This window comes from Mya arenaria, chromosome 17 (genome assembly GCF_026914265.1).
Source record: "Mya arenaria isolate MELC-2E11 chromosome 17, ASM2691426v1".
NCBI classification, from domain to species: Eukaryota; Metazoa; Mollusca; class Bivalvia; order Myida; family Myidae; genus Mya; species Mya arenaria.
In genome coordinates, this window is record NC_069138.1 from 34997224 (window position 1) to 35013805 (window position 16582).

The 16582-nt window shown below is 34.6% G+C and overlaps 2 protein-coding genes across 2 annotated transcripts; both read left to right on the forward strand.

The window, feature by feature from the left end:
• Nucleotides 1–6146: 6146 nt before the first annotated feature.
• Nucleotides 6147–8457, forward strand: LOC128223418 (uncharacterized). The gene is made up of 3 exons (XM_052932698.1): nucleotides 6147–6152; nucleotides 7660–7831; nucleotides 8153–8457. The coding sequence occupies exons 1-3, from the start codon at nucleotides 6147–6149 to the stop codon at nucleotides 8455–8457; spliced, it is 483 nt and encodes a 160-aa protein (XP_052788658.1).
• A 2062-nt stretch (nucleotides 8458–10519) lies between these two features.
• LOC128224268 (interferon-induced protein 44-like) lies at nucleotides 10520–15042 on the forward strand. Its single transcript, XM_052934072.1, has 3 exons — nucleotides 10520–13486; nucleotides 14120–14291; nucleotides 14602–15042. The coding sequence occupies exons 1-3, from the start codon at nucleotides 13214–13216 to the stop codon at nucleotides 14904–14906; spliced, it is 750 nt and encodes a 249-aa protein (XP_052790032.1). The 5' UTR covers nucleotides 10520–13213; the 3' UTR covers nucleotides 14907–15042.
• The last annotated feature ends 1540 nt before the right edge of the window (nucleotides 15043–16582 follow it).

Below are 16582 nucleotides of genomic sequence, written 5' to 3' on the forward strand. Positions count from 1 at the left end.
TGGATGTATGAAAGTTTTGGTCTTTAGAAGTATGAATATTTGGATAATTTGATATGGCGGATAATATGGCAGACAACTTTCCGAATATATTAGAAACAAAAATGCAATGAGGAAAGCAACTGTCAAAATTAAATTATATATCTAATAATAAATAAGATGGTATTGTACAAATATAAAATAATCACATACATACAACATTATTTCCATCTCATTTAAATTATCCGGATTTAAATCAAATTTGTGTTTATGCAAAAAGCGGTTGGCCCACAAGTTATTTATGACATAAGTGACTACTTTCCCTTTAAAAAAAATATGTCGATTTGCTGACCTGTTAAATGTTGTTGATTAAAAAGCAAAATAAAATTGCGTTCACATGTATGGTGTGTTATTGTGTCGCCTGAAAAGACGACATATAGGGGTTACTTTTGTCGGCGGTGTCGGCGGCGGCGTCCGCGTCCCATTTTCGCTTGTCCGGGGTATATCTCCTAAACTATTAGTGGTATCAACTTGAAACTTTATATGTACATAGATCTAATTGAGGGCAAGTGCAGTGCACAAGAACTGTTACGATTGCTTCCATATTTTTAGAGTTATTGCCCTTTGTTATTTTTTAGCTTTAAGTTTTGTCCGGGGCATATCTTGTAGAATATAAGAGTTATCAACTTGAAACTTCATATGTAGATAGATCTAATTGAGGGCAAGTGCAGTGCACAATAACAGTAACTCCTGCTTCCATTTTTTTTTTAAATTATTGCCCTTTGTTAATTTTCATGCTTAAAGTTTTGTCCGGGGCATATCTTGAAGAATATAAGAGGTATCAACTTGAAACTTCATATGTAGATAGATCTCATTGAGGGCAAGTGCAGTGCACAATAACAGTAACTCTTGCTTCCATATTTTTAAAATTATTGCCCTTTGTTAATTATCATGCTTAAAGTTTTGTCCGGGGCATATCTTGAAGAATATAAGAGGTATCAACTTGAAACTTCATAGCTAGATACATCTCATTGAGGGCAAGTGCAGTGCAATGCTGTTTATCTGATCGTTTTAAAATTGTTCCTTTCAGTGTTTACGCATTATTCTGAATTTGAAATTGACAAATGTTGCCAGGCTCGGGGTTAAGGTTATGAAAACAACTATTTGATTTGTTGTTTAAACTACTTTCGATTTCGACGAAGACGGGTGCAACCTTTTGCCAATGTTAACCGATCTCCATTGTCTCCATACTTCTTCATCAGCGTCTTTTATGCAGCAAAACCCATCACTGTTAACGTGTTTATACATGATATTCATATGACCTCTGTTTGCTGCAATCGTGGAGGTTGCCATAGCAACAGCCGAATTTAAAAAAAAATATATACGAATTTGACGCTATTTTATTACAAGTTGTTGAAAATATTTCCCGATGTTTTGTGCGATGTTGGAATGAAATGGAAACCTTTACTTCAGCCGATTGCTGCTATACTAAAAGTGACATCAAAAAGTAATTTTTTTATCCACGACCTTTTATTAGTCATTCTAAAATGCCGTCCAGGCTTTTTTTATGATGGTAAGGCTAACCATCATAAATAAAAGCCTGGACGGCATTTAAGAATGACTAGGCTAACCATCATAAAAAAAGCCTGGACGGCATTTTAGAATGACTAGACCTTTTATGTACATGCATGTGTAGTATAGGTCTTGGAAGGGCTACTTTTTTGCATTTTGTGAGGTAAAATTCTATAATTTATTTATTTATTTATTAATCATCGATTACTTTTGTTATACGGCTAATATTGTTTTTAATATTATAGATCTGTTTCCAAACAGGGAAGTGTTCCAATTTCGTCAGAATCGGTTGTTTCTCCCATAAGTGTACGTGTCTTGTAGGTCATTTGCACTAGTAACATAAACCACAGGTATTATCTTAGGTATTGAACCACATGCCCTGGTACCCGCGTGTTCTTTGTTGAATGCTTAAAGCTCGTTTATTTTTTATTTTGTTATTCCTCCGCAACGATATTTTTTGTCTTTGTGGATACAGATACCAAGCCAGTATTTATATGCCTTCAGCAGTTAAATATATACAAACTGCAAAACTTCAATCCACTGTATCAAATTCCGATAATTCCGATGATTTTATGAATCATTTTAAAAATCTTCTTGATGGTGAAACATTCTCAAATGATGTCATTGATAACGGTCAAAATGATGAAAACGTTAATATAGATCAGTTAGATGATGATTTTACGTTAGAAGAAGTTGTAAAAGAAATAAGTTCATTAAAAAGAGGTAAAAGCGGTGGTGTGGATGATTTAACGCCTGAAATGTTTATTGAATGCAGTGATGTTTTCGCACCAATTTTCTGTAAACTTTTTAATTATATGTATGTAAACTGTGTTTACCCCCAAAGCTGGACAAAAGGTATAATTGTACCATTGCCTAAAAAGGGAAATCTTAATGAAGTTAACAATTATAGAGGAATAACCCTTACAAGTATATTTTCTAAATTATTTTCTATATTGCTGGATAACCGATTGCGGAAATGGGCAGATGATGTTAGCCTTCTCACAGATTGTCAATATGGATTTAGAGGCAAAAGAAGTACTGTAGACGCTATTTTTGTATTGTCATCTATTATTAATAAGGTTATACACTATGATAAGCGAAAGTTGTACTGTGCCTTTATTGACTTTCGTAAGGCATTCGATGTCGAAATGGTATATGGTACAAATTATTACAATATGGTGCATCTACAAAACTTGTATCAATGCTTAAAAAGATTTATGAAGAAGTAAAGTCATGTGTACGTGTTAAATCGCAATATAGTGATTATTTTAACAGTAATATGGGTGTCAAACAAGATGAACCCCTTTCACCACTTTTATTTCTGTTTTTTATAAATGATATGGAAGAGTATCTAAAAATAGATAATATTGACTTTATCACTATCGAAGAAATCCAACTATTCATGTTGTTGTTTGCAGATGATACTGTTTTATTTTCATATACAGAAAATGGACTTCAACAATTACTTAACAAATTACACGACTGATGTAATATTTGGGGTATATCTGTAAATATAGACAAAAGTTTCGTAATGGTTTGTAAAAAGGGAAACAGAATAGAAAATGTTAATTTGCAATATGATGGTCATAAATTGGATGCTGTTAACAAATTTATCTATCTAGGTATTACTTTATCACAAAATGGAACCTATTTGCAAGCGCAAACGAAGTTATCGGAGCAGGCACTTCGTGCCTTGTTTTCATTGAATAATCTTTTTGATGTTATGCTTTTAGATATACGTGATAAACTGAAACTATTTGATTGTATGATAATTCCTATTCTTAATTATGGTTCTGAAGTATGGGGCTTTCATAAAGCCCAAGATATCGAGAGAGTACAACTAAAATTCTTAAAACAAATTTTAGGTGTAAGACAGCAATCATGCAATGCTGCAGTTTATGGTGAATTAGCAAGATTCCCATTAAGTTTGTTTAGGAAAATACGAATTATCACGTACTGGTTCAAGGTTAAACGTTATCCCGAGTCTCTTATGTATAAGGTATTTAATATGAAATCTGTTAATGGCGAATATATAAACACGTGGACAGTTAATCTGAAACAGTTGTTGAACGAGCTTGGATTTGCTTATTTATTTACATGTGATAATGTAACGAATATACAGATAGAAGCTGTCGTTAGAAGAATATATGATACTTACTTACAACAATGGTATACAAATGTTAGAAATTCAGACAAGCTACAGTGTTATGTTAATTTTAAACAAGATTTTGCAATTGAAAAATATATAATTTGCAATAATAGCAATAAGTTAAGGATACTTCTTACTAGATTTAGATGTTCGGCATACAACCTTAATATTGAAGAAGGAAGATATAGAAATATAAACCGAGAAGATAGAAAAGGTAATAAATGTAATATGAATGTGGTAGAAAATGAATATCACTTTTTATTAGTGTGTCCTCATTATTTGGATTTACGTACAAAATATATACCCAGGTATTATATTCACTGGCCTAATATGACCAAATTTAATAACTTGATGTCCTGTAATAATGATAAAATATTGAATAATATTGCTACTTATTTATCATTCGCTACGGATAGAAGAAATGCTGCTTAGCATAATTAACATGTCTAAATACATTGCATGCATAGTTATAGTTCATACTTTTCTCCTTAAGATTAAATGTTGTAAAAATGATCTCATATTTTCACTCTATTTTGTTGTCATTAATGCCATCTCGTATGTTCTTTGTGTACTGGCAATGTTCTAATTGAATTTGCTAATAAAACTTTGACTTGATATGCAATAATTATGGTTAATTTGTTTACAAAAATGCTGTTTAAAATGTGTTCTTAAATGGCCTTGAGAATGCAGGAAAATAGGCGCTTATTTACATTGAAAAGGTACATTAACTATTGTTTTCTCACAGTGAATGTCACAATCAAGAAATGAATAGTATATATGTATAGCCATAAAATGCCACGGTATATTCAATACTTTTAAATGACAATGCCTTTCAGAAAAAAAAACGCAATGCCTGGAAGATTGAAAGAGGAAGATATGATACAACTCGAAGAATGGATAGAAACAGGATCAAAACACTTTACGTTGATACATAGCATCTTTCGAGATGGGTGTAGCCCTGCCACATTTCATCAGCGGTGCGACAATCAAGGACCGACTGTGACCGTGCTTTACAACACACAAGGGTCGGTATTTGGAGGCTATACAAGTGTCAGTTTTTCACGGGATTCTTTTTACGATTACCGGCAAGTACAAGATAACGCCGCTTTTTTGTTTCAACTCTATGTTGATGGAAAGGCTACAGCCAATAAGTTCCCAGTCAATGATAAAAATAATGCAGTTTACGACGGCAACGATCGAGGTCCATCTTTTGGGGAAAAAGGTGCGGATTTCTCAACGTTTACGGGGAATATTGCGAAACGGTTCAATGTATTCATTTGGTTCCACGTTTGATTGCGGAGGTACAAGCACAATTGACGTTTGCAATAACAATATGACAGTTTTTGATATGGAAGTTTACCTTGTTACAGGTAATTTGAGCTTTATGCCATATACCATACTAGTATGTCATATATGTCACGTGTCAAATTGTCAGAAGAAACGTTCATATATGTTAGTTCAGAGTAAAAACATTTTATTTGTTGATAAATGTTATATACATGTTTTATTTACGGTGTTATTGTGTTATATTTGCATTAATGGCGCTATGCAATGTTTTATTTAGAGTCTAGACAAGCCATCGACACTTCGTGGAGGAAGATATCCAACGACGTAAGATTATTTATTATTCTTATATATGAGGGAACATGTGGTTATGGTTATAATAAATTCTATGTGGCAACTTGATGTTTTGGTAACAATAATATATTCTCGAGGGAACATGATGTTCTTGTAATAATATATTCTATGAGGGAACACGATGTTATGGTAAGAATATATTCTTTGAGGGAACATGATGATCTGGTAACAATATGTTCAATGAGGGAACACGTTTTGGTAACAATATATTCTTTGAGGGAACATGATGATCTGGTAACAGTATGATCAATGAGGGAACACGTTTTGGTAACAATATATTCTTCGAGGGAACATGATGATCTGGTAACAATATGTTCAATTAGGGAACACGTTGTTCTGGTAATAATATGTTCAATGAAGGAACATGATGTTCTTGTAATAATATGTGTTATCAGGTAAATTGTTGAAGGCATGGCTGCCTTTAAAAAAATCGAAGTGAACTTTTTTTATTAAAATATCGCAGTAAAAAAATGTATATAGAATGCATCAGAATTCACCCATTCCAGACTTGATATAGCCAAACCTTTGGTTTGTGTCATCCTTTGATTTATTATCAGAGTTTTTTCAAAGACAGTGGACGGTTTTATTGATGAGATATCGTCACTGAAACTAGATAAAGATCAGCCTGGATCGAAAATCGGATTCTTTTGCTGGGTCCAGTTGGAAGCGGAAAATCGAGCTTTATCAACACTTCCTGCTCCGCGGTTTTGGGGCGAATTGTACAAAAGGCTATCTGTGGCACTGGAAGGCACAGTGTCACAAGAAGGGTAAGTAAATGCCAAGATACGGTGCTTGTTGATATAGATTCAAGATGCGGGTAAATAAATATCCAGAAGGTGATGGCCGATGTGGAGTCATAATTAAATAAATTGAAGCGTTTACCGATAGTTTTTACAGTAGATGTTGATACTTTTATACCTCAAAAGACCTTATACCAAATAAGGTTGTTGTTGCTGGTAGTCTACTTTAAAAAAACATATCCGTGTATAGTACACAACTTATGTGTATTGATCTTTATCATAATTGCTGGCTGCTATCTATCATATATAAGATCTGCTGTGCAGTTCTGGAGGTTGTATTATAGAAATGATATAATGATAAGCTAATGTTATTTTTTAGGTTTACTTTTTCAAATAATAATCAGATTATTATAACAATGCTTTAGAATAAGAATAATGTGATATGCTATATAGAATAGCCCATTAATATGATTATACATGATGCCTCATAAAATGGATATTACATTTAAAGTAGATTGAAATATATCAGTTATATATACATATTTATAGTCTGTTTAAATTGTTAATAATTCAAATATATTGTATGTTCAAGAATTCGATAGGTATTATGAGATTATCAACTCTAAATGACCCTGAACCAATAAACATATACACAGGAAATGACACCTGCTGTGAGACCAGTACAATAAACGAGGGGTGCACAGCAGGGAATTATCATGCCAAACATTCCTTAAACAATGCCTTTAAAATGAAATAGATGTGTTATAAATCAAACTTTACTGCTTTTGGGTTTCTCTTTATGTTCTCACACTGCATTACCATTCGACTTTGCTTTCACATTGCAAAGCTTTATTTCAGTACACATCGTTTATTCCACGGACGAAATCTGGATATTGCTTACCAATCCGACTGTGTGACACTTCCGGATACTCGGAGGACCTCGGACCTGATGCAATCGAGTGCAATTACTTACTGGATGGCCACATTAAAGAGAATTTTAAGGTGTTTAATAGGGCCGCAAAATAATAAAGTGTAATCATATTAATTAATCGTACATGTTATTTTACAGAATATGTAGATGTTATTTTCAACCACGAAAACCCTATATGAAACGTCATTTCTATGTTAACCCATCGGTGTTTCAGTTTCATAAATAACTGGTTTCAACTTCAACATACATTTGGATATTTGTAAATATATAATGAAAACATTCAATTACTAATAATACAAGTTAATGGAACTAAGTTACATTGATTTTTCTCACTGCCTTTGTGAACAAAAACACATACATGTTTATAATAATTTATTTATATGTAGTTTATACCATTAGAACATTCACTTTACATGTATTTATATTAACTATGAGTTGTATTATATTTGTAGACACCCGTGGCAAGAATATATGTATACACATGAGTATTAAGTCGATCCACGTCTTGATAACATGTTCTGTTCTGTTAATTAGTATTGACCAACAGATGATTTTGCTTATCCTTTTTGTGATAGGATAATAGCAAGAACGTCGTCTTAAAAAATGAAACTTTAAGCATTTGATTGAAAGTTAACAAACACTTTTATGAACAGTTTCCTGACCGGGAGCACATCCAGACGGACTCTGCTGACTTTGTTGTGAGCCCAAAGCCGGGGGACAAAGTCAGATGTGGGGTGTTTGTGATCGCAGCGACAGATCTAGACGATGACAGACGTGGAATATTTAAAAAAATTGTCAGTCAAAAGGAACTGATGGAGGAAAAAGGTAGATTTTTAAAGAATGTTTTTTGTAATAAATTTCATTTCGGATTGTCATGCACCAAAGGGACAATATATATAGCCTTCAATCACCAATGGCGACGTAGCCGCGTTTCTCTTAATAACGATACAAGGTCACACATTGATTATTCTATTCAATATTTTATTTAGGCGTACATTAAGATTTTATTTGGATTTAACATCATCTTTTACCAATCTTGTTCATGTGACTGAGTTCCCTTCGCATTCGATGTGATGTTTTAAATGCAACATCGGTATTGTTTATTGTTCTCAGTAAAAACTAAAAAGCCATACATTGAAATTACAGGGATTCCAAGCGTTGTTGTTCTTACAAAAGTGGACAAATTGTGCAAAGATGCTTCCCATGTATACAAGAGCAGTGATGTGAAAGAGGCTGTGGACACAGCTTCGTCTTTGCTCGGCATATCTCGTAACAATATATTTCCTTTGAAAAACTACGAAGACGAGGTAGAGATTGACGAGGTCGTTAATAATATGGCGTTCACCATACTGAAACACATCATTTATCGCGCACTGGATGGAATGGAGCCTGTCGGCGACCAGTGTACCCACACTGCTGCTTTGGAAACGACCGAATCTGATGTTCTTTAAACACATGGAGTAATTTTAGAAAAAATGTAAAAAGAAACAAAGCACTACTATTTGCAGTAGACTTAATTAGGGGTGCCATTCGGCGAGTGCTCAGATGAGAGTGTTAGTCATTTTAGGTTGGAACATAGTGCAGATACAGATTGTTACACAGGTTAGAGCTTCCCCGGTTCTTTAACGTGCACCAGTGTACAGCTCTGTCACATGGGACCCCTATTTAACGTCTCTCCCGGAAGACGATTATTATTTTTGTAGTAATGCAGCAGGTTATCGAACCTGTATATATGTGTATATGGCCGGTTAAGAATACCAGTAATCTTTACATTTCACTACAATGCAAAAGATCGCGTAGAGATTTCAATTACAAAATGTATGTAGTTAAACGTTACGACTTTACTGTTGGGAATCTTATTTATGCAATCATACTCTTCAATGGCAATCAATTTAAACTAAATAATACACAATATACGTTAAAACGCTACTATTATTTAGTAGTATTGTTTAAAATGTTACGATCTGTTTCTACTGATAAACCGGCATACGTCCGAGGTTGTTCTCGATGGAAAATGGCCACGAAAAGTTCCGAATGGCCACACCCACATGTGTGTAAGGCGTGCACGAGGGACATGAGGAGCCGGTTGGAGTAGGTGCCCCATGTGTTAGAGATGTTTTGTATGTGTTTGCCAAAGCGTGATCTATAGCATATGTATTGTTGGTGTAGTTACCAAAACATCCATATGCATTATTTACTTGTTACATGCATTACTTATTTATCACATGCATGCTTTTTTCATTGTTTTCATTCTGTGTTTAAAACGATGAGCTGTATATGCTTAAGTTAAATAAACATTATGTTCTGTTCTGTAATACATTTTTGTAATAACATAGACAAAACAGTACAATGCAGCTGTCATCAGTGTGCCATTGCTAGTCAAACATTGCTTGGTGAAGGGATGTAATCGAAAAATGGTCCTGATTGTATGGCATTGTCTACTAAAGTGAATTTTGCGAAGAATTTCAAGTTTATGGACCTTAACTCTAGAATAAATAAAACAATATGATTGTTTGCGAAAATCAAAGGAGATGTTATACGCATTTGAAAAGGGAGGGGTAAAACATGCTTGAGAATAAGTGGTCAGGCAATTGCATATGAACTTGGTCAATGTTTGACACCTTAAGGATCAAACTTATTTGAGAAAAAACCCCACCTCAAACAGTATTACCAGTTGTAGTATAAAATGGACAAAGAATGATTATAAGTGAGCGGTCAAAGTAAATGTGTTAACACAGGAAACAACTTTTTAACCTGTGAGTTGACCCAGTACTAAGTACTACAAGCTTCTTTGTACTACCTTCCAATGCTTAACGCCAGGCAAGCGAGCAACTGCTACCATATTGCACGTCTTTTGGTGTGAAACAGTCCCGCATTTATCCGGGGACCTTCGCATCCGAAGCGGATGTTTTATCACCGTGATTCCGGGGCGGTCCCGGGATAAATCACTTTATTGTTTCTGAAGCGGGTGTTTAACCACCGAGCTTACGCCGTAGCAATCCCGGGATATATCACTTTGTTGTTTCCGTCCCGGGGAAAAGGTCCCGACTGTAGCGATCCCGGCATATATATGTATATTCTTTATTGGTCAGTCCCGACCGGGACGGATATCATAAGTCCCGTTTTTTTCTGATTATCAGTCCCAGGTCCCGGGAGATAGTAATAACTCCCCTTTTTTCTACGCAGAAGGAGGTGTGAAGTACGAAAAATACAATTAAAAAATGATATGCGACAAATTAAGTTTGTGTCATCGTTTTAATTAGTTTGTATTATTTGTTACATAGTTATTCCTTTGTATTTGAGTGACGTTTGCCAAACGTTAAGATGGTGTAAGAAATGATTTATTCAATATTAACCTACTTTCGTTTTCCGTTCATGAATGATGCAACCTTCGCTAATGTTAACCGATGTCCATAAAAGTTAATTTGGGGAGTACCGCGACACCCCACGGCCTATATTTTTCCCGTTTTAAATTTCTGATCTGAGTGAGGGGCGCACGTCAAGAGGACGCTCCCCTAAGTTACACCCCCTGTATGTTGGCGTCGATTCCTGGTTCCACCCTTTGCTGTTTGTGGTGTTAGTCCAAATAATTGTACGTTGACGGATTTTTTTTAGATTTTTGATATGGCAAATCCTTCACGTACAAATTGTTTAGTATCAAAAGTGGGTAGTTGTTCCGATCAGGATTCCGGGTTAAAGCATATAGCGTCTATAAAATATCATAAAAACAAGAAATATTACCAGATAATGTTATTTTATATTAGTTCCGTACACAAAAAAATAAATATCCAACTTATAATTATGAGTTTGACGGCTTTTTTTCATTTCATTCTGTCAAAACATAACGATATATACATGAAGGGCACCTGCAAGGCTTTAGGGCACAGTTTTAAATCGCTCGGAACATTTCGGCCATGGCCGAGTTGTTACGATTGTATAACGAGGTCTATCTCGAAGCTTTGTCGGAGGAGGCCGAGCTATTACGATTGTATCGAGTTGTTCCCCTTCGCATAATTGTTGTCTGTGTCAATCAGCTTTCGTTTTATTGGAAAGGTAAACAACTTGTTTTAATGCACTAAATGCTTGTTTTGTGCAAAATAACATTTCACTTACATGGTAAAATATGAATATAACTCTTTATGATCAATTTCAACCATAAAATACTTCACTTAAAACAATTTCAATATTTTTAAAACACCCCCGTTTTTTGCACATTCCCGTTTAGACGTTAGGGATTGGAAGAATCCCGTATAACACGTCTATTATTTTAGACTATTTGTGGTGTATGCTTCACTTATCGACGATACTATAGAAGCAACTAGTTTCAAATAATTGATACAAATTTGACGCCAGTATAAAGCCATTTATAAAATGTGGAAAATTGCCCGAATATAGAATAAATGTATATGTCATTATTGATGAAAATGGAGTCTTCAGCAAATTGGTGATGTATGAAAAATGACTTTAAACTGGTGTTTCTGAATCCGAGGCCACTAATTAAACCATGATATGGTGGACTATTTTTCATGTCGCGAGGCCACGAACATTCTAAAATTACGTGATTTTTTAAACATCTTTCTATTAAACCACAGCGTATAATGTTTGTTTATATAATATATTTGGTTCCAAGTCATTAATAAGGTATTGCTAAAAAAATGTGTTCCATCGTCGCCAAAATTGATTATTCCTCCAATGACGGTGTTTTGTAAGTCCTTTGGGTATTTTCTTAGGCGTTGCACCACATGCCCTGTCACCAAAGTAAATGGTTTGTTCGGTTAGCTGAAATGTATTATCTTTATCAATTACCTCAATTTTTTCATGTTGTGCATGAATTTGAGTGAATAAATGTGTTGACTTGACTTGACTTGTTAGCGCAGTGATTAGCGCATTCGCTTCTCACCTGGGCGACCCGGGTTTGATCCCCGGCCTGTGCTAATGTGAGTTTGGTATGTGGTCACCAAGCCGGACATGTGGGTGCTCTCCGTGTACTCTAGTTTCTCCCAAAATACAAGACCACACTCTCGCGTAAAATCGTGTTAGAGTGATTAATATAATGTTTTTATACTGCAACATCTCAATCTACTGTATTCCGATATGCAATAGTTAGGGATAGTTTGTTTACAAAGTTGCAATTTAAAATGTGTTTGATAATGACCTAAAAATGGCTTAAAACAATATAATTAAGGGCTCAAATACATTGAAAATGTACATCGAATTTTTGTTTTATCGGAAGCGTATGTACAGTCAACTTTTCAATTGTATATTCACTGATGTTTTAGGAAATACCCCACAATGCCATATGACCTGAAGTGGTGTGTTATATTTCTTTCGCTTTTGATGTGTTTTATTGAATACATCTAATAGTGTTTACTTGCGACAACAATGTCGTTGTGAAAATTGCAAGCAGCACTCACCAGTTTTTATGACGTCAGCGGTCCATATTATATGAAGTTAGCGGTCCATGTTATGTTTTTGGCGGGGTCCGGACCGACTAAAAACATGATTTAGACCGCTGACGTCATACAAACTGTTTTTTTTATTCAAATACATTGATATACGGACCGCTTTAAAGCTTTTAAATTTATACACAAAGAAGGGACACATTAATGTACGGTACAATATACATAAATAAATCACAGCGTTTACAGATAATATCTTACAGTTCATGTTGATACTCTAATACTGAAAAATGCTGTTATGCCAAAAAAGATAGTGCTTGAAGTTGTTGTTTGTCAAAACCATAATGCTGCCCGTCCTTTTTAAAGATCATACATGTAGACATTTACTTGATATTAATTTATGTCACGCTCATGTTTATGTTGATCAATCCATTTTTATACACTTTTGTTCGTAGATGAAAACTGGGTCGCATTCAAATGAAATAAATGTAAAATAAATATATGTATTCAATTGTGTTTACATTAAAGCTGCACTCTCACAGATTGATCGTTTTGACAACTTGTTTCGTCTTTGAATGAGCCAATGCGTTCGTTAATCTCTGGAAACCAGTAATATAAGACTGCTGATTAAAGATCAGATCGCAGTTTATCCAATTGACGTTAAACAAAATTCATGTGTTTTATGGCTAAAAGAGTATCTAATAGAAAAATGAAAGTTTCGGCAGTTTACCAAACAATTGAGGTCTGTTCGATTGTGAGGTGTCGAATATGATTGAAATGACAACATTGATGCCAAAATAAGCTGATTATGAGACAAAAAATAAAAAGCGTCAAAACTGACAATATTTGTGAGAGTGAAACTTTAAGTAGCTCCTTACTATTCACATACTGCAAAACCATTCGAATTTGCTTCTCGCGTTGCAATGCACTATTTCAGTACACATCGTTTATTCCTCGGACGAATTTTGGATATTGCTTACCAATCCGACTGTGTGACACTTCCGGATACTCGGAGGACTTCGGACCTGATGCAATCGAGTGCAACTACATACTGGATGGCCACATTAAAGAGAATTTTAAGGTATTAATAGTAAGGTATAAGGTATAATAGGACTGAAAAAGAACAACGTATTTCTATATACTATCATAGTATGTTATGCATGTATCGATGTTATTTTTAACTACGAAAAATCTATTATGAAATGCTATTTCAATGTTTATTACGTTTTACGTTTACGTTGATAAATAACTGACTCTATAGCTGACAAGACAGAAAATTTAAATATTTGACACAAATTTGGAATAATTGAAATATATATATATATATATACAGGTTATTCAATTCCCCATAATAAAAACGAATGTTGATTTTTTTTCACACTGCATTAATTTTGTTAACTTGAAATACTTGTATGGTTATTTATCTGTCGTCTATAGCTTCAGAACATGCCTTTTATTTATATAAATATATTTAAAGAATTCATAGTATATATTTTGACACCTGGCAACAGTATATTTGTACCTATATGTATAAAGACGATGCTTTGTTGATACGTCTTAATATATTTTCTGTTCTGTTCTGTTCTGTTATTTAGTATTGACCAAGAGATTATTTTGATTATCCTTTTTGTGATAGGATGCTAGCAACAACATCGTGTTAAAAACTAAAAGTTTAAGCATTTAATTTCAAGTTAACAAACTCTTTTATGAACAGTTTTCCGACCGGGAGCACATCCAGACGGACTCTGGTGACTTTGTTGTGAGCCCAAAGCCGGGGGACAAAGTCAGATGTGGAGTGTTTGTGATTGCAGCAGCAGATCTAGAAGATGACAGACGTGGAATATTTAAGAAAATTGTCAGTCAAAAGGAACTGATGGAAGAGAAAGGTAGATTTTAGTGTGTGTTTTTTGTTGTAATAAGTTTCATATCAGATTGTCTTGTACCGTAGGGCAATAACTATAGCCTTGAATCACCAAGGGCAACATAACTGCGTTTCTCTAATAGCGATACAAGGGAACACATTAAACATTCAATTCAATATTTTATTAAGGCATTACACGTAATATATAGTTGGCCTTTAACATCATCTTCGACAAACTTTGCTCAAGTGACTGAGTTCCCTTTGCATTCGATGTGATGTTTTAAATGCAACATTATTATTGATTATCAGAAAAAAGAAATACTTTGAAATTACAGGGATTCCAAGCGTCGTCGTTCTTACAAAAGTGGACAAATTGTGCAAAGATGCTTCCCGTGTATACAAGAACAGTGATGTGAAAGAGGCTGTGGACACTGCTTCGTCTTTGCTCGGCATATCTCGTAACAATATATTCCCATTGAAAAACTACGAAGACGAAGTAGAAATTGACGAGGTCGTTAATAATATGGCGTTCATCATACTGAAACACATCATTTATCGCGCACTGGATGGAATGGAGCCTGTCGGCGACCAGTGTACCCACACTGCTGCTTTGGAAACGACTGAATCTGATGTACTTTAAACACTCGTTACATGCAAATTTGTAAAAAAGCATGACTATGTGCAGTTATATTATAGTTTCTGTATGTAGTAAGAATGGCAGCGAGTACATATATTGATTACAGTGCCGTGCCATAAATGACCCTTTTTATCGTGTTCATTTTAGATTGATAACTCGCGTTATCCCAGGCTTTATGAATTAACGACATTGAGGTTATTACAAAGAACGCGACGCCGTGTTTTTATTCCTAGTCCAACTTAATGGACAGACCATTGAAGTTAGTTCTATTTTTAGAGATATATAACTCTTGCACGATTTGTTTCTAACCAGTGTTATTTGGATAATCATTCATCATTAAAATATAACGGCGAATAATTCCGAAGCGTAATAGTGATTGTTTGTAAAACAAATATGATCTACTTTAAGTGGCTAATGACACACGTCTCCCAGCCAGCGTCACGTAGCATTTGTGCGACCTTACCCCACGTGCGCGAAGACAAGTGGTGGAGGTAGCGAAAGTGGTGTTGATTTGATTTTCATTAGCACCCTTGTACGACTAGTTATCTGATGATAAGATTTATATACAACGGGTGTGTGTGTGTGCGTGCGTGCGTGCGTGCGTGCGTGTTTGTTTTTTCAACTATAACGAAGAACGCATTTAATTTTTCTCAAGGTGAAATGAGCCGCAGTCCCTTGACAGTTGAATTTCGAACAAAAGGAGGAAATACCTTGTTTACATGTTATCAAATTAATACAAAGTTAAATATTCACTTGCGGATCTAGAATGGAGTCGGGTGCACGGGGGTAGGTTAGCTAACCTTAATTCAAATAACGACGTTCGTGTTCGGGTCATTACCGGAATGGTCACTGGCCCGATGCAGCCCGTTACTGACCATTACCGACAGATGTGTGTCCTATAATTGCCTAGGACTGGCTAGTTACTCCATAACTGACAGCTATTATTAGTATTGACAGCCCGTAAACGTACTGGGTCATTAGATCAGTAGCCATTTCTGACCAGATATCGGGATAATCGTCCAGCCCATTTCAGATATTGTACTGATCTGGCACTAACCAATTCTGGGAATAAATCGACACCCATCAAGTTTCTGTATTTTTATAATGCTATTTTTTTCGGACTGATTTCGCCTTTCTTATGTGTATTTTGAAATCGTCAATCCCCATATTATCTTGTCTTACATTTATGCAATAAAACAAAAGTTTGTAGCATCTTCCAATGTATGTTCAATATTTTTTTAAAAGAATAGATGCCCTATCATGGCTATGAGTGGATTTCAATTCTACAAAATTGGATTTCGCGTCGATTTCTAATCATTTTTCAAAACCGGTTAGAACTAAAATTTCTACATTTTTTATCATTTTCAATAAAATTTGAATTTATCAGTCATTTATGAAGCATATTCCAATTTGTGTACAATAAAGAAAATGATTTGTTAAAAAAGAAGATATTAGTGGATTTCATTTTTATGAGGTTTACACGAAAATCAACCCCGCACCCACGACTGAGAAAGAGACGTTCTATTCAAATAAGCCAGTCTATTTTTTTTAATAAGGTAAATATATTAAACATACCATTTTTTCGTCGTATGCCGTTTTAAAAAAATAATGGAAACGGACAGAATATATTATTCCTAGATCTATAGCGAGATAGTTTGTCTACAGTGTATAAATCTATT